The sequence below is a fragment of the Cornus florida genome, unplaced genomic scaffold, assembly GCF_030987335.1.
Source record: "Cornus florida cultivar Cherokee Brave unplaced genomic scaffold, ASM3098733v1 CherokeeBrave_3.0.0_Hap2_Chr05, whole genome shotgun sequence".
Lineage (NCBI taxonomy): Eukaryota > Viridiplantae > Streptophyta > Magnoliopsida > Cornales > Cornaceae > Cornus > Cornus florida.
The window spans coordinates 70,908,031-70,933,006 of NW_026775575.1; the positions used below are offsets into that span (position 1 = coordinate 70,908,031).

At 39.6% G+C, this 24,976-nt stretch overlaps 1 protein-coding gene across 1 annotated transcript; it reads right to left on the reverse strand.

Annotated features, from left to right (window-relative positions):
• Positions 1-12,833: 12,833 nt before the first annotated feature.
• LOC132309446 (uncharacterized) lies at positions 12,834-13,954 on the reverse strand. Its single transcript, XM_059807756.1, has 3 exons — positions 13,682-13,954; positions 13,268-13,543; positions 12,834-13,109 (listed from the first exon to the last, which is right to left on the reverse strand). The coding sequence occupies exons 1-3, from the start codon at positions 13,952-13,954 to the stop codon at positions 12,834-12,836; spliced, it is 825 nt and encodes a 274-aa protein (XP_059663739.1).
• Between the last annotated feature and the right edge of the window lie 11,022 nt (positions 13,955-24,976).

The following is a 24,976-nucleotide window of genomic DNA, read 5'->3' on the forward strand; positions in this document are numbered from 1 at the left end:
TTATGTAGCATTCCTATGATGGTGTATTTTATATACATGTGTGGTGTATTAAAATGAAAAGAAAAAGGGAAAATAAAAGAAAAGAGGATGGGACCCACTTTGGCCTTTCTGAAGCAAATTAAAGACCATACATGGTCTCACCTCTGTCATTCCCACAACACACTTTCTCACTCTCTTTCTCTTGCTTTTTCTTTCTTTTTTTTTTCAATCAAGACTTTGGAGCTTGATTACTCCTTCATTACTTAGAGTTTTTGAGTACCATTTGAGGCAAAACAGAGAGCACGACGAGCTCTATGCGTGAGTACCAACAATTTCAGCTTTAGGCCCCCCTTTGATTTTTGAAAATTTAAACCACTTTAAGGATTTTGTACAATCTTGAGGTAGAGGCTCTTAATCCATGAGTTCTTGTGCTTTTGTGAGTTAATCTTTCTTAAATAATTGTTTAGCATGCCTAATTTTTACAATTTCTAGTTAATTGATTAGTTGTGATGTATGTTTGTTAATTTTGTGCAATTATGTGTGATAAGTGGTCTATGTGAAGAGCATGCCAATATGTTGATTCTTTATATGCCTATCATACTAGATGTTATTGTATGAAAGCATGTTGTAGCTTCCTTAGAAGTTCTTATGAATTGTGTTTTGCTAATTAAATTTGAGCTAATTGTGAAATGATGAACATTGGCATGACATAAATTCATCTATGCAATTACATTGGGCAAGAAATGGAGGAATTGATTTTGAAGTGGAAAAAAATGAGTTTTGGGAAAGTATTTTGATGAATTGTTTTGTGAAAACCTGGTCGCCGCGGGGGTATTAAAGGGCCGGAGTGTTAATATAGCCTAGAGGGGACTAGGGAGTCGCTTTAGCGTGATTGAGCTAGCTGGGCCTCATAATGACGCCGCGGGGGTACCAAGGGTCAGGGACACTAGCCAATCCTCCTCTCGTGTCACTCCGAGGTCACCAAAGGGCGGTTTGTATTAACAGTTAGAAAGTGATGTTTTGAGAAAAGAAAATGGGGAGCGACATCGGCATGCATTGCATCCCATAGCATTCTATTGTTTATAATGAGACTTGTTGTTATGTTTTGTTATTCTGACATTGTATTATCCCCGTTCTTATTGTCCTAATCTTTGGTTGGATTCACGGGGACACAAGAGACGTGTCTTAAGTGTCACCTACTGAGCATATGGCTCACCCCATCATATTCTACATTTTTCAGGTCATAGAAAAGAAGTAGCCGACGGTAATCCACCCCAGTCTTAACCTGGAGTAGAGAAATTGTTTCTTTTGCTATCCTTTGTAAATGGACCTAATTTTGTAAAGCACTAACTAAAAATGTATTATTTTTTGCAACATGAAAAATGTGTGGACTCATTATGTGCATGGCCATTGGGTAATGTAATTAAGGTTTTATTATATTTTAAGTAACGTGTAGAGAATTACGTTAACAACGTGGTTGTTGAAATTGTAATTTAGTGTTGAAATGTGTGTAAGCATGTACGTGAATGTAAGGGTTTAGGTGGATAATTACCAAATGTTGGTGTATATGGATTTGCATTGGACAGTGAGAAGTGGAAGTGAGAATTTCCCAGAACCGGTCGACGTGTAGCTTCCCATACGTCGACCGGTATCTTGGCAGTGTGGGTCTTTGTTACTCACGTCCCAAACCAGTTGACGTATAATTTCATACGTCGACTGGTATTTCGGCAGTGGGTTTTCCAATGTTCATAACCCAAACCAGTTGACGTATGGGGTATATACGTCAACCGGTTTCTGCCTCTTATGTAAGCTCAATTTATTTCCCAAAATTACACTTTGACACCCAATTAATGTTGCAAGTATTTATGTGATGACCCAAATAAATGCAATAATTATATTTCAACCACCGGAAGGACTATTTTGCCCCGGACTTCATCTTATTTATTACGTGATACAAGTAAATGACTATCATACCCCTTTGTGTCTCAATTTATTGAATTATAGTAAATTACCATCTTGTCCTTTTTGGACCTTGATATTTAAATTTAGTATGAAATGACCGTATTACCCTCGGATTTTTTTGGGTCGGGTGAGGACTTGTTTAAGGATTCGGATCCATGAAGATTTGGGTCGTTACAGAATGGTATCAGAGCCTTGGTTCGAAAACCTATAGGACGACGGGTAGCGGCCTACATAGAGTTGTATGGGAAGTTGTTTGCATTGTTTACGTGACTACTTGCTACGTGTTTTATTTCTTGAACAAGCGTGCTTAATTGCTTATGTGCTTACATGTTTAAATGCTACGTTAAAATGTTTCTTATATAGTTGTGTGTGCTAAGTGATGGTACTTCATCATTTTATGTTGAGTCGTCCACGGTGGACTTTAGCATCATGTTTTTGAATTGTTTTCTCATTTTTTAGTACAATGTCATGGCGTGAGGAAACCAGGGAAGTTGGCCCTAGGCCGACTAGGGGTGATGTTGGTGAGAGCTTTAGCTTCAATCCGGAGGAGCTAAATGATGAGGACACACTTCTTGGGGACTTGATTCCCCCGAGAGTTATCCCCACAAGGAGGGATAATGTTGAAGCACCCGTAGAAGTGGGTGAAGGTTCTGTGGCACTGGAGTTGAATCGTTTGTTGCAGAGTGCCGTGAGGGCAATGATTACAGCTCAGTCGCAGTCGCCATCACAACCTACAGTTCAAGTTGAGGAGACGCCGGCTCAGAAGCGTCTTAAGATCATTAAAGGGTTTTCTTAATTGATGCTAGTAATGTTTGAGGGTGGTACGGATCCAATGGTAGCAGATGACTACATGGATCAAGTTGAAACTCAATTGACCTCAATGGATGTGACAGAGGATCACCTGAAGATCATCCTAGCAACTTCCAAGTTTGCTAAGGATGCCAAACTATGGTGGAATACGGTTACGAATCGGCACAAGGTGGAAGAAATGAGTTGGGATAAGTTCAAGGAGCTATTTTACGAGAAGTATTTTCCGCTTTCTAAAAGATGGGAGTTAAAAGACCAGTTTCTTGGCCTCATCCAAGGCAACATGTCAGTGGCAGAGTATGAGAACAAGTTCACTTCACTTTCTCGCTTTGCTCCGAAAATAGTAAGAGATGAAGTTGACAAGACTCGGAAATTTGTTTCCGATCTTAATAATAGAATGAGGCCATTGATAACGGCACAATTTATCAAAATTTATTCTGAGGCAGTAGAGAGGGCCTTGATGCTTGAGGCTGATATCAAAGATACGGATGCAAGGAGGGAACAGTGGAAACAAAGGAGAAGTGTGGGGCCATCTTCAGAAGGATCTTCTTGGAAGAAGAACAAGAGTGGATCATCTCAGTTTTAGGGGCAACAGTCTGTACGATCCGCTCCTACCACTCATATGCTAGCGGGGTCTGACAATAGTGGAGTCGTATGTTTGCAGTGTCAGAAACCAGGGCATTACAAGTCCAGTTGCACTATGAGATCATCTGCAGTTTCTCCAGCTCCAAGGGCTTATTATGGGTGTGGCCAATAGGGTAACTTGATTCGAGATTGTCCGAGTTAGGGAGCAAGCACTGGTAGTGGCAGAGGGTCACGGCAGAGACCGTCACAGTCGGCTATAGTTTAGTTAGGTTTTAGACCACCGCCACTACCACAACCTGCCATGTCTTCTCAAGGTTCTCAACCAGCTAGGAGAGATACTCCTATTGTATCGGCACAGTAGTCTGGTGTTCAGATTGGTGGTTCTCAAGCACACGCACAGCAGGGACGTGTTTTTGCACTTGCACCGACTGATCCATCTCCTGGACCATCAGTTCTCTGAGGTATATTTCCAGTGTTTGGTTTTTGGGTTCGCATTCTTTTTGACTTTGGTGCATCTCATTCCTTCATTTCATCATCATTTGCACTTGCATCGGGGTTAGAGTTAGTTTCATGGATCAGGCGTTATGTGTTGATACGCTAGTTGGGGTTTCAGTGTCTTTGAACAGAGCTGTGAGAGATTGTTCCATCGTGATAGCCGGGCGGACTTTTGTGTTTGACCTTATCCTCCTCGAGATGACTAGCTTTGATGTTATCCTCGGGATGGATTGGTTAGCTTTCTTTCGCGCTAAGATTGACTATTTCAGAGGAAGAGTTACAGTTTGTACTCCTGAGGGAGATTGTTTCTTTTCATAGGAGATCAGAGTGATTCTCAGCCTTCATCATTGTATGGAGTTCGAGGACGAAGTCGTGGAGACTATTTCTTGGCTAGTCTTCTAGCCGAAGAAAATAATGGCTAGAAGATGATGTTGTAAGAGAAGATTATCCGGAGGTAGTTCATGATTTTCTGGATGTGTTTCCGGAGGATTTGACAGAGTTGCCTCCACACCGAGAAGTGGAGTTTACAATTGACTTGATGCCCGGTACCGCGCCGTTTTCTATGGCACCGTATCGTATGGCACCCGTTGAATTAGAAGAGTTGAAGAGGCAGCTTGATGATTTGAGGATGAAAGGTTTCATCCGACCGAGTGTGTCACCGTGGGGCACACCGGTCTTGTTTGCTAAGAAGAAAGATGGTTCTTTGAGATTGTGCATTAATTACCGGAAGTTGAATCATGCCACCATCAAGAATAAGTATCCTTTACCAAGGATAGATAATTTGTTTGATCAGTTGAGGGGAGCCAGTTGTTTCTCAAAGATTGACTTGAGGTCTGGCTACTATCAATTACGGGTTAGGGATGAGTATATGCCGAAGACAGCATTTCGTACACGGTATGGACACTATGAGTTCCTTGTTATGCCTTTTGGCTTGACTAATGCGCCAGCGGCATTCATAGACTTGATTAACCGCGTCTTTCACGATTACTTGGATCAGTTTGTGGTAGTTTTCGTGGACGACATTCTTTTGTACTCAAGGACTCGAGAGGAACACGAGATCCATTTGAGTACTGTTTTACAGATTTTGCGAGAACACCGACTGTATGCCAAATATAAGAAGTGTGAGTTTTGGCTACAAGAGGTGAAGTTTTTGGGACACGTCGTTTCGGAAGGTGGTGTGTCAGTTGATCCATTAAAGATTGAAGCTATTTTGAATTGGGAATAACCCAAGAATGTTTTTGAGATCTAGAGTTTCCTTGGTCTAGCGGGTTACTATCAGAGATTCGTGAAAGATTTCTCCCGTTTGGCAGCGCCTATGACCCGTTTGACCCAGAAACGGATCAAGTTTATGTGGAATGAAGCCTGTGAGTCATTTTTTCAGGTGTTGAAGACAAGATTGACTACAGCTCCAGTGTTGGTGATACCTGAGCGTGGCTTGAGTTATGTGATCTATTGTGATGCTTCACGTGATGGTTTGGGATGTATGTTGATGCAGGATGGTATAGTAGTGGCTTATGGGTCTCGACAGTTAAAGACTCATGAGTACAACTACCCTACTCATGATCTGGAGTTAGCGGCAGTCGTGTTTGCCTTGAAGTGTTGGAGACACTACTTGTATGGCGAAAGGTTTGAAGTGTTTTCAGACCACAAGAGTCTCAAGTACCTCTTCTCCCAAAAGGACTTGAATAAGAGACAGAGAAGATGGGTTGAGTTCTTGGAAGATTACAATTTTGAATTGCAGTATCATCCGGGCAAGGCAAATGTGGTAGCAGATGCCTTGAGCTGGAAATCTCGTGGAACTTTGGTTGGATTAGCTATTCGGAAATGGAAGATGCTTAATGATCTAGCAGAGATAGGATTGTATTGTGTTGACAATGATGGTTGCGGTGAATCGACATTCTTGTTTAGTCTTGTGGCTCAGCCTACTGTTGTTGTGCGGGTAATTGAGTCACAGAGACATGATTTTGATTTAGATGCCATTCACACTTTAATCTCCAGTGGTGAGATAGTGAAAGATTGGACCTTGTATGCAGATGGGGGTCTACGGTAGTGGGGTTTATTAGTGGTTCCAACAGTTTGTCGTGAAGACGTTTTACGGGAGTTTCACACTTCCCACTTTGCAGTTCACCCAGGTGGTACCAAGATGTATCATAATTTGAGGCTTCAGTATTGGTGGAACGGGATGAAGAAGGATGTTGTATAATTTGTGGCTAGATGCCTTACTTGTCAATAGGTGAAGGTCGAGCATCAGAAACTGGCTGGGTTATTGCAACCATTGCCTGTATCACAATGGAAATGGGAGCAGATTGCTATGGATTTTGTGACAGGTCTTCCAAGGTCACGAAAGGGCAATGAAGCCATATGGGTCATCATTGATAGACTAACCAAGGCAGCTCACTTTTTGCCTATTAAGGCAACAGATGATGCAGAAGAACTTGGTAACCTTTACGTGAAGGAGATTGTAAGGTTACATGGAGTTCCAGTAACTATTGTCTCAGATAAGGATGCCAAGTTCACTTCGAAGTTCTGGGAGGGACTTCAAGCAGCATTTGGTTCAGCATTGCATCTTAGTACGGCATTCTATCCATAGACAGACGGCTAGTTGGAGCGTATTATCTAGATCTTGGAGGATATGCTTCGGGCATGTGTGCTTGACTTAGGTAATAGTTGGGAAGATCATCTACCGCTTATTGAGTTTGCCTACAACAACAGTTATCAGGCGAGCATCAAGATGGCTCCATTTGAGGTGTTGTGCGGCAGACCTTGTAGGTCTCCAGTTTGTTGGATAGAGGTGGGCGAGACAGCCGCCTTAGGACCCGACCTTGTACTCGAGACTACCGAGAAAATTAAATTGATCAGACAGAGAATGCTCACGGCTCAAAGCCAATAGAAGAACTATGTGGATAGGCGAAGAACCCCGTTATTTTTTAAGGTGAGAGACCATGTTTTCTTACGGGTTTCTCCACGGAAGGGATTGATGAGATTTGGGAAAAGTGGCAAGTTGTCGCCATGATTTATTGGACCGTTTGAGATTTTGGACCGCGTGGGAGAGGTGGCCTGCAGACTTGCATTGCCACCATAGATGGACAAGGTTCACAATGTTTTTCATGTGTCGATGCTACGGAAGTATGAACTGGATCCATCTCACATTTTGGATTGGGTTGATGTAGATGTCAATGAAGATGTCTCCTATGAAGAGGGACCAATGCAGATCCTTGACACACGGCAGAAGGTGTTAAGAGGCAAAACAATCCAGTTAGTAAAAGTTCTTTGGAGATAACACGGAGTAGAGGAGGCTACTTGGGAGCTTGAACAGCAGGTTCGCTCCAGGTACCCAGAGTTGTTTTCTTCCCCAGGTATGGCCTGATTTCTGGGACGAAATCCTTTTAAGTTGGGGAGATTGTCATGTTTCCAATTTTCAGCATTTTTTTTTTTCTTTCTGGACTTCCGTTAATGCAAGGGTATTTCGTCATTTCACATTTTTCGTACTGGATGTTAGCTGAGTCCATTTGCATTTCATACATTTTATTTTATGTGAATTATGTAGCAAACCTATGGTGGTGTATTTTATGTACATGTGTGGTGTATTAAAATGAAAAGAAAAAGGGAAAATAAAAGAAAAAAGGATGGGACCTACTTTGGCCTTTTTGAAGCAAATTAGAGACCATACATGGTCTCACCTCTCTCACTCCCGCAACTCTCTTTCTCACTCTCTTTCTCTTGCTTTTTCTTTCTTTCTTTTTCAATCAAGACTTTGGAGCTTGATTACTCCTTCATTACTTGGAGTTTTTGAGTACCGTTTGAAAGCAAAACGAAGAGCACGACGAGCTCTACACGTGAGTACCAACAATTTCAGCTTTGGGCCTCCCTTTGATTTTCGAAATTTGAAACCATTTTAAGGATTTTGTACAATCTTGAGGTAGGGGCTCTTAATCCATGAGTTCTTGTGCATTTGTGAGTTAATCTCTCTTAAATAATTGTTTAGCATGCCCAATTTGTACAGTTTCTAGCTAATTGATTAGTTGTGATGTATGCTTGTTAATTTTGTGCAATTATGTGTGATAAGTGGTCTATGTGAAGAGCATGCCAATATGTTGATTCTTTATATGCCTATCATGCTAGATGTTATTGTATGAAAGCATGTTGTAGCTTCTTTAGAAGTTCTTATGAATTGTGTTTTGCTAATTAAATTTTAGCTAATTATGAAATAATGAACATTGGCATGGCATAAATGCATCTATGCAATTACATTGGGCAAGAAATGGAGGAATTGATTTTGAAGTGGAAAAAAAGGAGTTTTGGGAAAGTATTTTGATGAATTGTTTTGTGAAAACCCGGTCGCCGAGGGGGTACCAATGGGCCGGAGTGTTAATGTAGCCTAGAGGGGACTAGGGAGTCGCTTTAGCGTGGTTGAGCTAGCTGGGCCCCATAATGACGCCGCGGGGGTACCAAGGGTTAGGGACACTAGCCAATCGTCCTCTCGTGTCGCTGTAGGGTCACCAAAGGGCGGGTTGTATTAACAGTTTGAAAGTGATGTTTTGAGAAAAGAAAATGGGGATCGACATCGGCATGCATTGCATCCCATAGCATTCTATTGTTTATAATGAGACTTGTTGTTATGTTGTGTTATTCTGACATTGTATTATCCCCGTTCCAATTGTCCTAATTTTTGGTTGGATTCACGGGGATACAAGAGACGTGTCTTAAATGTCACCTACTGAGCATATGGCTCACCTCATCATATTCTACATTTTTCAGGTCATGGAAAAGAAGTAGCTGATGGTAATCCACCCTAGTCTTAGCTTGGAGTAGGGAAATTGTTTCTTTTGCTATCCTTTGTATATGGACCTAATTTTGTAAAGCACTAACTAAAATGTATTATTTTTTGCAACATGAAAAATGTGTGGACTTATTATGTGCATGGCCATTGGGTAATGTAATTAAGGTTTTATTATATTTTAAGTAACGTGTAGAGAGTTACGTTAACAACGTGGTTGTTGAAATTGTAATTTAGTGTTGAAATGTATGCAAACATGTACGTGAATGTAAGGGTTTGGGTGGATAATTACCAAATGTTGGTGTATATGGATTTGCATTGGAGAGTGGGAAGTGGAAATGAGAATTTCCCAGAACCGATCGACGTGTAGCTTCCCATACGTCGACCGGTATCTTGGCAGTGTGGGTCTTTGTTACTCACGTCCCAAACCAGTTGACGTATAATTCCATAGGTCGACTGGTATCTCGGCAGTGGGTTTTCCACTGTTCATAACCCAAACCAGTCGACGTATGGGGTATATACGTCGACCGGTTTCTGCTTCTTATGTAAGCTCAATTTAGTTTCCCAAAATTACACTTTGACACCCAATTAATGTTGCAAGTATTTATGTGATGACCCAAATAAATGCAATTATAATATTTCAACCACCGGAAGGACTATTTTGCCCCGAACTTCATCTTATTTATTACGTGATACAAGTAAATGATTATTGTACTCCTTTGAGTCTCAATTTATTGAATTATAGTAAATTACTATCTTTTTCTTTTTCGACCTTGATATTTAAATTTAGTGTGAAATGATTGTATTACCCTCGGATGTTTTTAGGTCTGGTAAGGACCCGTTTAATGATCCGGATCCATGAGGATTTGGGTCATTACCAGAAGATTAAGCTGATCAGGCAGAGATTGCTTACAGCTCAGAGTCGACAGAAGAGTTATGCGGATAGGCGGAGACGACCACTATCTTTTGAGGTGGGAGATTACGTTTTCCTACGGGTTTCTTCACGGAAGGGTTTGATGAGATTCGGGAAAAGTGGCAAGTTGTCGCCACGATTCATTGGACCATTTGAGATTTTGGATTGTGTAGGAGAGGTTGCCTATAGACTTACTCTGCCGCCATAGATGGACAGGGTCGTTCACAATGTTTTTCGTATGTCGATGCTACGGAAGTATGAACCGGATCCATCTCACGTTTTGGATTGGGTTGATGTGGTCATTTGATGAGGATGTCTCCTATGAAGAGGGACCAGTTCAGATCCTTGACACACGGCAGAACATGTTAAGAGATAAAATGATACCGCTAGTGAAAGTTCTTTCGAGGCATCACGGAGTCGAGGAGGCTACTTGGGAGCTTGAACAGGAGATTCGCTCTAAGTATCCATCATTGTTTTCTTCCCCAAGTATGGCTTGATTTCGGGGACAAAATCCTTTTAAGTTAGGGAGATTGTGATGTTTCCATTTTTCGCCATTTTTCATTTTTTCGAGAATTTTGTCGTTGTAAGGGCATTTTCGTCTTTTATCCTTTTTATACTGGACACTGTGGAGTGTGCCGGTTGTGTACGAGAGTTGTTTGGGACATCTCATTAAGTTCAAGACTCTTTGAGTTCAAGACTCTTTGAGATGCAAAGGTGGTCATTTTGGCATTTTTTTTAGTTTTTCGGGCCAGAGGGTCCCGTGTGGGACCCGCTACCAGAACTGTTGCATATGGGGATTTTGGTAGGATCCATTTGCATCATTATCATTTTATTTGATGTGTTACATGTGACTATTTTATAGTTGGTGCATATATGTAAAATTGTGGTGAGAATTAATAAAGAAAAAGAAAAAGGAAAATTTATAAATAAAAAAATGGTGGGACCCACATCTTTGTTAAAGATAGACAAAGAGGCATTTTTAGCCTCATTTCCTTCCCCTTTTCTCTCTCCCTGCTGGTCTCTCTCTCACCCTCTCAAATTCTATTTTTCTTTTTCTCTTACCTCAAAAGCTTTAAACCTTGATTTCTCCCTCAATCCTTGGTATTTTTGGGAGCCGTTTGCGGCAAATTGAAGATCACGGCGAGATCTACGATTTGATCAGAACAATTCCTTGTTTGATGCATTCTAGGAAACTCGTGATCTAGGGCACAAATTGGGGGGTTTTTGCTTAATTTGAGGTACGGGTCTCTAATTCATGTTTTCTTGTTCCTTTGTGAATTATTCCTCAATATTTGTTGCAAAACATGTTTAATTTTGAGTTAATTGCCTTGAGGATGATGTAAATATGGTATATGAAGTCTATGATTATATATGTTAATTGAATGGTATGAAAACATACCTAAGTGTTAATTTCCACGCCCAAATGTTTATTATCTTGCTAGAAATGGCTATGTGGAAGCATGTTAAATTATGTAGTAGAAATTTCTTTATTTCCATGGAAATGACAAAGTATGTGACATGCATTCATAGAATTGGGCATGAAAATGGGCAAAGTCATTTGAATTAGAAAAGGAAAGGGGTTTTCTTAGAAAAAAAATTTGATTAAATGGTTTTGAGAAAACCCAGTCGCCGCGGAGTCACCGAAAGGGCCGGTGTGTTAATGTAATCTAGAGAGAACTAGGAGAAACACCCTAGCGTAGTTGAGCTAGCTGGGCCCCAAATGACGCCGCGGAGGTACCAAGGGTTAGGGACAGTAACCAACCCTTCTCTCGTATCGCTGGGGAGTCACTAACGGATGGGTTATATTAACAATTTGAAAAGTGATGGATTTGGATTTTGAAAATGGGGAGTGACATACATGGCATCGCATTTCATGGTGCGGCATTGTTTATTTTGAACTTGAAATTGATGTTGTATTTTTCCTCGGCTTAGTATGATCCCATTCCTTATGGTCCTATTCATTGGTTGGATTCATGGGGTCACAAGTGGTGTGTCTTAGGCACCAACTACTGAGCAAATTGCTCACCCCATTATTTAACATTTTTCAAGGTCGGGAAAGGAAGTAGTGGACGCCGATCCTTCACAAGCATGAGTAAGACTAGGAGTTAATTTTTGTCACCTTTTGTATTTAGCCCATTCTTTTGTAAAATTGTAACCTATGAAATGTAATTGTATTGTAATGGGATTATAATCTTTTGACAACACTTTATGTATATTTGAAACTATGGGAATGTATGGAGGTGAATGGGTAATGAAGTTATGTTTTGATTAACTATAGATGCCTTTCAATTATATTATGATGTTGTATTTTTCCCCGGCTTAGTATGATCCCGTTCCTTATTGTCCTATTCATTGGTTGGATTCGTGGAGTCACAAAAGGTGTGTCTTAGGCACCAACTACTGAGCAAATTGCTCACCCCATTATTTAACAGTTTTCAAGGCTAGGAAAGGAAGTAGTGGATGCCGATCCTTCACAAGCATGAGGAAGACTAGGAGTTTATTTTTGTCACCTTTTGTAATTAGCCCATTCTTTTGCAAAATTGTAACCTATGAAATGTAATTGTATTATAATGGGACTATAATCTTTTGACAACACTTGATGTATATTTGGAACTATGGGAACGTATGGAGGTGAATTGGGTAATGGAATTATGTTTTGATTAACTATAAATGCCTTTCAATTATATTATAGCCTTTTTTTTTGCCTTGAATTCAGAATTTGACTGCCTAATAGGTCTAGTTGAAGTTTAGCTTGAATTGAGCATGGTCAGGAAATTATTCCAGAGAGTTGAGTCCCAGGAAGCCTTATTTCAGCCGGCTAATCCTCACCATCAGCTGACCGAAACCCCAGGTTCAGCCGACCGAACCCCCTTTATCAGCCGACCGATAGGCTATTTTGAAATGTCCCGAGAACATGCAAGTTTCACAACCATTTCAGCCGACCGACCATATAGGTTAGTCAGCCAATCCTGCCTTGTTAGTCGGCCGACCAAGGGCTATCAGCAGACTGACTATTCCTCTTTGACCTGTGTATTTGAACCTCATTGTAACGTTGTGTCTTAGGGCAATTAGGGACCCTGGATTAACTCGTATGACAGATATAGACATAGGAAATGGATATTATAACATAGTTGACCTCGGGTCAGGGCAAGGACCCGGTTAACGGTTCGGACCCATGGGTTCAGGTTGTTACATCAACTTCCGGTAATCAATGCACAACCTTAAAGAATAATCTTTCTTCTTAGCAAACAAGACCGGTGCACCCCATGGTGACACACTCAGTCAGATGAAACCTTTCACTCTCAAATCATCAAGTTACTTCTTCAATTCTTCTAATTCAATCGGTGCCATATGATACGATGCCATAGAGATTGGTGCGGTACCAGGTATCAAATCAATAGCAAACTCTACCTCTCGGTGTGGAGGCAACTTAGTCAAGTCCTCTGGAAACACATCTAGAAAATCGCGCACAACCACTGGATAATCAACCCTACAATACTTAACATTTTTCTCGGCGAAAAGGCTAGCGAAGAATAACCCGTGTCGATCCCGACCTCTAACACCATAAAACGCAAGAATGAGAGAATCACACTAATCTCCCACAAAGAAGAAACAATCCCCATCCAGGGTACACATTGAAACTCTGCTCCTAAAGCAATCAATACAGTTCTGAAGGATGACAACTAGTCCATCCTAAGAATGATGTCAAATCTTGTTATCTCAAGAAGGATAAGATTGAACTTTAGTACCCGTCCGGCAATGGTAATGGAACAAGCCCGACAAACTGTACTAAGAGTGACTGAACCCCCAATAGGCGTGTCAACACAAAGCGATATATCTAACTGACTGACCTTAAATCCCAATGCCCGTGCAAATGATGAAGTAATGAATGAATATGAAGCACCAAAATCAAATAATACATGAGCCCAAGAATGGGACACAAGAAATATATCCCTGACAACTGAAAGATTGGATGATGGCTCGGCTAGAGTGAGTGCAAACACACGACCCTGAGTCCATTGCCCCTGAGACCCATGTGTCTGATAACCCGACTGTTGAGTGGGTACACTCGAAGAAGTCCCTCTACCCGGTCGAGAACTCTAAGCTGTCATAGCTGGCTGAGATGGCTGAGGTAGTGGTAGCGGTCGAAACCCTAACTGAACTGTGGTAGACTGCATCTGCCTCTGCTGTAGACCTCTACCCCTGCCTGAACCACTGCCCCACTGTGGATAATCCTTCACCTTATGACCCTGCTGGCCACACCCAAAACACCCACCAGACGCCACTTGAATCTGAGTACACTGGGACTTGTGATGCTCTGACTGCACACACTTGAAATAAATCACCTGAGCTATCTGAGTCTGAGTGCATTGGAACTTGTAATGTCCCAACTGCCCACATCTAAAACAAGTAACATTCGATCTTGAAGACCCCATGGACACTGAAGCTACGGATGTGGATCTGACTGACTGTTGTCCCCTGAACCCTGACTGTTCATGTTTCTGTTTCTTACTTAATTAACCCTCGGAGAAAGCACCCATACTCTTGTTATGCTTATAGGACTCCCTGATAACCTTACTGTCCCTGCTTTCAGCCTCAACTTCTAAGGCTTTTCGCACTACTTTTGCATACTCTGTCGGTTCTAAGGCAGTTACAATTGGCCAGATAGTAAGATCAAGGACATCAACAAATTTCTCTATCTTTCCTTCCTCATCATTAGCAATCCCAGGTGCAAACCTCAAAAGCGACGTAAACTTGTTCTCATATTCTGTAACTGTCATATTCCCTTGCTTTAACCCATCAAACTATTTCTTTAGTTTTCTTCGCTTAGGTGCCGGAAAGTAATTCTCATAGTACAACTTCTTGAATGTAGCATAGGTCATTGTATCCAAATTGTGGGTGTGGGAAACGGTCTTCCACCAAATCTTTTCATCCCCAACAAAGTTGTAAGTTGCCAAAGTGATCTTTAACTTATCCGTCGCCAATTTCATGGTGTTAGGATGCTTCTCCACCCTATCCATGAAACCATCTGCAACAAGCGTGTAACGACCCGGTTATTTGCCTTCCTTTTCTTTTTTCCTGAAATTTTACGGATAAATTTTTTCCGTTTAATTTTCTTTTCTGAGCTCCGTTTCTTGTCGCTTAGTATCATCTCGAGTGCTCGGAAATGGTTTCCGAGACTCTTTTCCATGGATTGACAACTTCCTTTGAGGACCGAGTCATTTCTGCATTTTCACTTTTCAGACACTCTGCGCCTTTCATCCTTTTCCCTGTTTTGTCTTTTCCCCGTTTGTCACATTGTTCGCACAACCTCACTTCTCATGCTTGGAGTTGGTTTTTGACTTCACGTGCCTTTATCTTGAGTGGTTTCCTCGAAATACGTATCTTTACTTTTTCAAGAAAGTACTCTAGTTGCTCCCGGTGTTCATAGGGGCGTGGATGCACAATTCTTCAGAATCTTTTTCATTTCTTGGGGTGTTTTTCATAAATATATTTTGAAGATATTTTATTTTAGGGGTATCTAAGAAAATATCTTTTGGAAGATATTTTCATTCTAGGGCAGTTTCGCAGTTAACCCTTTTTGTGGGGGCCATTGTGCAATTAACGAAAGTTATTGCAAAATGCCTCATATGGAGCCTAGATCCTCGTACGGGATTCATTTTCACATATTTTTGAGTCATGGACTCTTAGAATTTCCTTCTAGTCGTTTTTCTCCAGTTTCAGAGTTTCTGGACCCGGTTGCCGCCGAACTTGTTTGGGGCATAACTTTCTGCTCGAGACTCAGTTTTCGACGTTGTTTCTTCCATTGCTCATATTTTCTCATTTTGAATCTTTTTTGTTCACGGAGTTTTTCAATTTGAGCGCGTTTGCTCAAAATCCATTTTTCCGGACCCGGCGGGGCCCGTTCGAGGCACTTTTTGAGATTTCTATAAAAGGGGGATGAGATATTTCATTTTTCATCTTCCCCACTCTCCATGCATGAGCTGAAGCAGCCATTGATGTCCATGGAGCTGCCACCTTCTCTCTCCTCCTTTGATTTACTTTTCCTAAGTGAAAAGTCTTCGACTTTCACGTTTTTTGTTCCCCTCGACGTGTTTTATCATTCCCCCTTATTACAATTCATTTTTGACTATTTCTTGAATTTGGGTTTGAGATCAAGTTGTGATTTTCATGGGGCTTCCTTCGGATTCATGCAGATCGTGTTGTCCCCGACAAAACCCTTCGGTTTCGGCGAATTTGGGACATTTTTTTTTTCAGTGGGGATTTGAGGTTTTCATCTCAAATTGAGGTAAGGGGTGTTCTAGGTTGTTTTCTTGTTATATAGCATGCTTGTGATGCTTATGATACTTGTTTACATGCTTGGATATTAAATCTAGAGATTTTAATTATTTATTTTCTAGCATGTGATTTGATTTTCCTGGTTGCCCATAGCCTTGTTTAAACATGTGGCATGATAGAATATTACCCCTTGGTATGTAGATTAACATATATTAAATTGAGAGAAATTGGACAAGTAACGAAGATTTTATTTAATATTTTACTAGAATAAAATATTAATTCATGTGGCCTTAACTAGCTTGAAATCGATGTGTGTTAGCATATTATATTAGGCCCTAGCATGCTCTTCAACATAGGTAAATTCGAGAGTAATCAGAGATGTTTTAAAATCTAGAGAATATTTAATTAATTGATTAATTAATTTATTCTGAGTGTACTATTCACTCCATTTGATTTCCGACTTGATATTCATGATGTGCATGCCATATAGTTTCACGTATATTTAATCTAGAATATTTGATTAGGTCTTGAAACCTTTCATTTATTAATTTTCTAGTATTAAAGTTTAATACTCATGGCCGTATCTTGCATGTAATTCACTTGTATCATGTTTGTAAATCAAGTCTTGACATGTTGTATATCATACATTAACTTGAGAGCAATTGGATGAATTCCAAAATCTAGAGTTTTTAATTAAAGGGATTAATTAAAACCTACTCAATGATTCTTTGAACTTGATTAAGTTTCTAACTTGGTATTCATGATATCCTTGACAAATTCCTTCACATGTGTCAAATCGAGAATAACCGGATAAGTTTTAAAATTTATATTTAATTAATTCCTTTGTATGGAACTAAATTCACATGGTTGAATCTTGTATGAAATGAACTAGTAACTTGATCTTAGACTTGTCCTTGACATGATCCTTGACATGCCTTGTTGTAGAACACTTGGACTTACCTTGTAATCTTGACAACTTGATCCCTTGAGTAGATTAAGTTCCTTTTTTATGCTCCCATCGATTTAATCATGACCCCTAGTATTATGACTTCATTAATATGCTTAATGAACTAGTATGTTTGTCTTAAAATGATTTTAATTACTCATGTGCTGCTTAGTAATTATTTGAATCATGTATCTTATACTTGTGGTATATCTACTTCAATGGAATCCTTATGCTATGTACCTTGGTTATAATGTATATAGATCTATATTATGATTTCTTGACATTTCACATGCCATTATAGTTGATGAACTTAGGGCATGACTTGTATGTTCCAAAATCTTGGTTGTGTATGAAACGTGGTTAATGTAGTGATAAGCGCTGAATATTATATATTCAAGCGCCCTAAATTGCATTAGTAAAGTCCGTTGTATGTTAATTTATGTAGATTATCTTCATTTCTATGTTTTTATGCATTTTCAGGTCCATTTGCCAAAAAAGGAGCAAAATCAAGGCTTTGTGGAGTTTTGGCCATCAAAAGGCACAATTCTGAATTTCTGGCAGCAGTGGAGTCAGGACTTTGCTCACCATTTTGACCTTGCAAACTCGAGAACTGGACTTCCATTATAAAATGGCATATTTAGAGCTCTGAATCAGCTTTCCAAATCTTCAAGAAGTTCGTCATTCGGAGCTCAGACCAGAGAGTTATGGCCTTGTTACCAGAGGTGCGCAGAACTGCCTGGCAGCAATGAAATTCTGCCTTGATCTTCATTTTCGACCAATCATCCTTGAGAATTGGATCTCCACCAAAACATGAAGTTTTTAGAGCTCTGAATTAGCTTTCCAAATCTTCAAACAGTTCATCATTTGGAGTTTAGAGCACAAAGTTATGGCCGTTTTACCAAAGTAGGTCCGGGATGAGCAAACCAAGCATAGGGCATTCTGGCCAATTTTTGAGTGCTCGAGGCCTAATTTCGAGTGCTCGAAATTAGGGCAGATTGCTTCACGAGATCAGCAGTGGAGTTAGGACTTTGCTCGCCATTTTGACCCAGAAAGCTCGAGAACTGGACTTCCATCATAACATGAAAGATTTAGAGCTCTGAATTAGCTTCCTAAATCTTCAAACGGTTCATCATTCGGAGCTCGGAGCAGAGAGTTATGGCCTTGTTACCAGAGGTGCGCAGAACTGCCTGGCAGCACTGAAGTACTGTCTTTCTCCCCATTTTCGACCAATCAGACTTGAGATTTAGGTCTTCATCAAAACATGAAGTTTTTAAAGCTCTGAATCAGCTCTCCAAATCTTTAAACAGTTTGTCATTCGGAGTTCGGAGCGCAAAGTTATGGCTGTTTAACCAAAGTAGGTCTGGGCGGAGCAAGTGAAGCATGGGCATTTTTACACTAAATTCGAGCGCTCGAGGCCTTGCTTAGAGTGCTCGAATTTGGGGCAGAATTGCCTTCGGGAATTCTCATTTTGGCAGCCACTTGTGCATTGGTTTCCTCATTTTCTACTTACTTCTTTATGAGGTGGTTGGGGATGTTTTTTTTGGAGGAGAGAGAGAGCTTTGTTGAAGGAGATAAGGCAAGGAAGGCCACACATATCATTATCCTATATTCTACAAGATAGAGGAGAGAGAAGAGAGCAAGAAGAAGAGGGTTCTTGGAGCAAAAGGAAGGGAGCTCGAAAATGGAGGAAAAGGGCAAGCTTCTTCCTTCTTCTAGCTCACTCATGGGTAACTAAACCTCATCTAGGGAGGTGATGAAGCCTCCCCTTTTGTTCATGTTCTAGATTAGGTTCTATTTTGGGGATTATAATGTATAAACTTTGGTCTTTTCATAGTTTAAGAGCTTATTACTTCTTGTAATGAATATTCATGTTTAAATGATTGATGTGAGTTATTTAGCTTGTCTTGATGATTCTTACATTAGTCTTATTGCTTTTATTTTCATAGTGACAATGAAGATATTAACTATGAATGGTTTTCAAGGCATGTTGATTTTGAAACTTGATATTCCATTGCTTAGGTACCTCCTTTGATGGATTATGCTTGATTCTTACCTTCATGTGCTTCATCATTTGATTGAATGCTTGATGGTCTTTTGCTTAAGTTAATGTATTTGATACTACACCCTAGTCTAGGTAGTCCAAATGTGTTGTCTTTTGATAGACCATTCTTGTTTTAATCTCATGAACTTCTTATTGGTTATGAAGCAACTATGTGTTGCTACATAATTCTTGATCATTGCTTATATAGTGTTTATCCCCAATTTAGTCTTGATTTAGCATGTATTTAGGGCGTAGGTGGATTCACTTCTCTAGTTTCCCCTTTTATTATCTCTAACTCTCATTTACTAACACTATTATTTTATGCACTTTGAATTCCTAATTTAAGTGACAACAAACAAACCCTCTATGAACACCCCTTATCACTCTAAAATGACTTTAGACACTTAGGTTGCCTTAAGACTAGCGCAGTCCCAGTGGTTCGACTTACCCGACCAATAGCCCTATTTTACAATGATTCGTGCTATTGCGAAGGTTGATGTATAGTTGATGAACCGATCATGTAGTTATTGCATTTAATACAATCTTGACTTGCACAACTTGTTGATTTTGGGACTTTTGGGATATCAATCAAGAATTGACATGGCTAGGACTTGGTTCTAGTACGGGGGAATGTCCTCCTACAACTATAGTGCGCACTAGGGGAAAGGTATCCATGGGTTAGTAGCCCTAAAGTGATCTTAAGAGTACGATTTTAATTCGGGCGATATCTGAGTTTCCACATTGGTTGATATCACTCTTTAAATTTCAAGTTGCTATTCCTTGAAGATTTAAACTTGTCGTGTTATGTGAAATGCTCCAATCTTGTTTCATTGCATAGATAGTATGCCTCATTCGTGATTTCAAGTATACTCCTTGTCTTGTTAATCGCATCGATAATGTAATTCTTGTTAACATATGTCCGAGTATACTTATTGTCATGTTATATGGAATGTTCCATCCTTGTATACTTGCATAGATATTATGCCTTATTCTTGATTCTGTGTATAATTCTCATCGTGTTAATTGGTTTAATTCCAATCATGTAAATTGCATTGATAATGTGATCCTTATATTTCATTGTTTTCTTGTCGTGTTCTTTGGATTATCCCAACCATGATACGTTTTATATACGTATGTATATCATGATTCTTGTTGCTTAGACTCTAAGGTAGCTTAGGATGCTTCCCGAGTCTTACTTTGACATAGACATTAGGTGGCATGAGCCCTTTTAACATGTTTCACCTTAAGGTGATAAATTTGTAAAATGCTAGGTCGATGCATGCTCATTTCCTACGAGTAGCTTTATGTTGCTCACCCCAAAGTTACTGGGGCATATTTCAGGTATGAAGACTTGGGTTTGTGATGTTTAGCATTCCTTAGGTGGTTTGGAGACTTGAAGTCCTTTTAAATGCATTCTTGATCACATGAAAGTGTTAGCATGCTTGAGTTCAGTTTTTGAATTGTATTGTGTAATTAGGCCAAAATGTCATTTTTCGCCTTTGACTTGTATTATGTGCTTAAGCACACTTTTTGGTATTCATTCTATGCATATAATTTGTGGCTAAGGGCCAAACTTTATTTGAAATCCATGAATATTCATGAATGTTGAATTTTGCCTTTAATGAGGAAAGTATGAAAATTAGGGTTTTGATATGTCATTTTCGCACCGGTGTGTGCATTATGTATGTAATTCATCCTTTAGAATTCATTTGCCATATGTGAGGTGTGGCCAAGGGCCAAACACTATTTAGTTTTCATTTTTGCATTTTAGTTCACATATTGCATTTTGGGCTAAAATAGTAGAATCCGAGCCTTCAAGGGTTCATTTTCAAATCGGGTGGTGCAAAGTGTGTTCCGGCACCTCCACTAGGTCTTATTTATCTTGTATGAAGTGTGGCCAAGGGCCAAACGGTCATTTGAAACCATTTCCTAATTTTGGTTTCCATATTTTCCATTTCAAGTCCATTTTTGCCTTTTCGGCCGTTGGGGGGTTAAATTTTGCATCGGTGGTATTTTTAAGTCATGGACTATTGTAGCACATCCTAATAGGTAAGTTACGTTTGCATGCATGATCGTTTTTAAGAAAAACCTCTTCCTTTGTGAATTGAGCCTCCTAGGGACTCATTTTGAAATTTTGTTGCATAATCTGATCTAAGGGTATTCTAAACCTTTCACATCAGTTTTATTTTCTTCTTTCGATATGGTCGCTTAGAAAACGTGATTTTAGGGGGGGTTTCTTTTTCGTGTTTTTCCAGAAAATGTCGTCTTGGTACCGGAAATCTCTCGTGAAGTTTCAGTTTCCAGTTTTCATTTAGCAGCTTTATGACCCTCATGACCAGATTTCTTGGAGGGGCATTTTGGGCATTTTATAGTGAGTTTTTTCCGTTTCAGTTCTCGTGATCAGGTAGAAAACTCGATTTTAGGGAGGGTTTCTTCTTCGTGTTTTTCCAGAAAAACTCGTTTCAACCTTCGTTTGAAGCCTCAGTTTTGGAAAATCTGCTTTGGACCCTTACTGTCAGCATATGCATGCCATTGGGCGCCGGTGGGCTCGTGCATGGGCGCCGTGTGCACCATGGCCTTCGTTAGGCCGCCGCGACGTCTCAACTTCAAACCCTCGTTTCTCCCTCGTCCGGACTCCAAATCGAGTGAACTTTTTTTTGAAATTGACTAATTTTTCGCTGTCTTTCCAACGGTGTGCTCAGTTGCACCTGGATCTTCCTGGATAATTACCAGTTTACCCTTTTAGCCTTAAGTGCTCATTTTTCTTCGTTAGGCCGTTTCTCCTTCATCTGGACTCCGAATCATGCGATTCTTGAGTCTATCCTAATTATTTTTTTGTTGTATTTCCAGCGGTGTGCTCGGTGGCACCGGAATCCATACTTTCAAAAATGACTATTTTGCCCCTAGGGGCTTATTTGTCATATTTTCGATCTTTTACTTCCACATCAGTTCTCATTGAGTTCCACGACCTCATGGAAGGTCACTTTGACTTCTTAGGGTCTTAGAGGTTTGTTATACCTTGGGAGACCATTGTCTTGTTTCTAGCTTCCGCATCTTGGATTCAGTTTGGGTCATCACATGACACACTAGGTTGAAAAATCCAGGGTCGTCACAAAGCAGGTCTGGACCTCCTTCAAACAAGGTCAGTACCAACTTCACGAACCTAGCGATGTGGTAAAGAGTCTCATCCGACTCACTTTTCTTTGGAGGTGGTGCCGGTGGTGGCATAACCTGTGATGATGACGCCCCTATTGGCCGAAATGCATCAAAAAGAGTTGCCTAAACGGCCAACTTCAACTGCTCCTCATTTATCTGTAGAGGTGGATCAACGGTCCCCCTCGATCGTCCCCCTCTTGGTGGGACCAAATCCTGTAACAACACATCCTTTTCAACTTGCTCCTGATCCCTTTCTGTGGGATTGGAGCTAGAACTCTCATTGAGATCCCTTTGTGGAAGCATGACGCTACAGGAAAAAGGAAACGGGTAAAAAATGATAACACTAAAATACTTCCGAGAACTAAGTCCTCACACAAATAACTCGACAAGAAATGACAACACTTAAACACTCTCCATACTCCCAGAAAAAGAAACCCAACCGATGACAAGCATGATCATGCTAATAATATACAACAACACTAAGAACTTAGCGCGTAATCATATAAGCAGTTAAACAATTAAGCATGCCTTTCAAATAATTAAACACCTTAACACATAAGCATATAAGCATGCAATCACGTAAGCAATTAAGCGAGTGAACAAATAACTTAACTCCCCATTCAATCCTAGGTAGGCCTTTACCCGTCATCCTAATGGTATTGGAACTATTGCTCTGATACCAAATTTGTAACGACCCAAAAAGATACCAAAATAATAATAATAAAATATATAAAATTTCGGTATGACTTCCACAGAAAAAGTCCCTTTACAACCTTTTGAAATATATAAAAATACAATGGCCCCACTGGGCCTTAAAACTAACCTATCTTATCCCAATGCATAATACAATTATTATATCACATTCCCAAAACAATTACATTCATATAAAAAAAATCCCGTTCCTCCATCTCATCCAAACAAGGAACACACCTTAGTTACATCAAGTTACAGTGCATAAAATGTAGCTAAAATTTAAAAGTCCATAACTTACAACATTATACTAATTAAACTAAAGTTTCACAAAATAGTTAAGATTACATTTACAAAATATTAGAGTTCTAATATAAAAGATAACAAAATAAAATAGATCGCCAATCTTGTCTGAACTTGTGGTGGATCGTCGTTCGCCTCCTCTTTTTTGTGTCCTAAAAAATGTTAAAAAATAATTGGATGAGCATAAGCTCAGTTGGAAGCTTCTAAGACACACTTCTTATATCCCCGTGAATTTCACACAAAGAATGGGCAAAAGTAACAAGGTCATACCATGGGGAATAAATATTCTCAACCACAACAACAAGTATATAGCAAATGTCAACTAATCACAAATTTCCCACAATGTCATAAAGTGCAATATTATGCAAATGTCGCTCCCTATTTCCGAAACAATTCTGTTTCAACAACCAAACTGTTAGTGTAATCCCACCCGAGGCACTTCCAAGGTGTCACGAAAGGAAGGTTGGTTAACTATCCACGATCACAAGGCACCTCCAAGGTGTTGCATCCGGCCTAGTTAATTCAACTACATTCCCTTCTAGACTACACCAACATCACGGACCACTAGGCGCCTCCTAAGCGTCCGATTTTCGCAAAACTTTTAGAAAATATTTTCTCCAAAACAATTTCGTTTGTTCTAAATATATATATATATATATATATATATATATATATATATATATATATATATATTTTCCTTTCTCTTCCCAATGAATGCATGAATGCTTGTGCTTCAATTTATCAACCCAACCATATAACTTTCATACATACTATACAAGGCAAATTTATAAACTACACGATGGAGCTCTTATTTAATATTAACTTTGTATAACTAGTGATAAGCGCCGAATATTGCATATTCAAGCGCCCTAAATCACATTAGTTAAGTCCATTATTTGATTATTTTTATGTAGATTATCTTTATTTGCATGTTTTTATATATTTTCAGGTTCATTGGCCAAAAAGGAGAAAAAATGATGTTTTGTTGAATCTTTGAATAACAATGTGCTCAATGCTGAAGTTCTGGTAGCAGTGGAGTTTGACTTTGCTCACCATTTTTGACCTAACAAACTCAAGAATTGGACTTCTATTAAATGTGGCGTATTTAGAGCTTTGCAATAGCTTCCCAAATCATCAAACGGTTCATCATTTGGAGTTCGGAATAGAAAGTTATGGCTGTTTTACCAAAGTAGTGCAAAACAGATCAAGTGGAAGAGTGCAAGCTGATGAAACTTCGAGCGCTCGAAAATTGGGCAGAATGCTCTCCGGGAACCATCATTTCTGCCCACTTGCACCTTGATTCCCTCAATTCTAATTTCTATCTTTATGAATTGGTTGGAGATGTCTTTTGGTAAAAGAGAAAAAGGGCCTTGTTTGGTAGGGTTTGGTGGACAAGATGTCTACAAGGTGAAGGGAACCACACATAATAAAAAAGATATCGCACATTGCAAGATTAGAGAAAAAAAAAAGAGGAGGAAAAAAGATGATTCTTGTGGATAAGGAGAGGGAGCTCAAAAATGGAGGGGAAATCCAAGCTTTCTCTTTCTTCTAGAGCTTCCATAGGTAACTAATTCTTCCTCTAGGGAGGTGATGAAGCCCTTCCCTTGTAAGCATGATCTAGTATAGCTCTATTTTGGGGATTACAATGTATATTCTATGGTCTTTTCATAACCAAGAGCACTTCATTTGTTGTGATGAATGTTGATATTTGTATGGATGATTTCTTTAAGTTGATTATCTTGTTTTAGATGACGTCTTATATTAATCATATTGCTTGAGTTTTCATGGTGAGAATGGAGACAAGGTTATGAAATGGTTTAATGCCATGTTGATAAGTACTTTGATAGATCATTGCTTAGGTGATGCCTTTGATGGTTTTTGCTTATTTCTTACCTTCATGTGCTTCATCATTTTATCTAAGGTTTGATAATCTTTCATTCAAGTAAATATGGTTAAGCTACACTTTAGTTAGGTAGTCTAAACATGTTCACCTTTGATGGATCATGCTTGCTTGAGATTTAATGTACATCTTGTTGATTATAG

Coding starts and splice junctions, on each gene's coding strand:
- LOC132309446 (XM_059807756.1), bottom strand. CDS start 13,954: ATGGGGTCTTCAAGATCGAATGTTACTTGTTTTAGATGTGGGCAGTTG. Junction 13,544..13,681: donor GGCAGATGCAGTCTACCACA/GTTCAGTTAGGG, acceptor CATGGGTCTCAG/GGGCAATGGACTCAGGGTCG. Junction 13,110..13,267: donor CCATTACCATTGCCGGACGG/GTACTAAAGTTC, acceptor GTGGGAGATTAG/TGTGATTCTCTCATTCTTGC.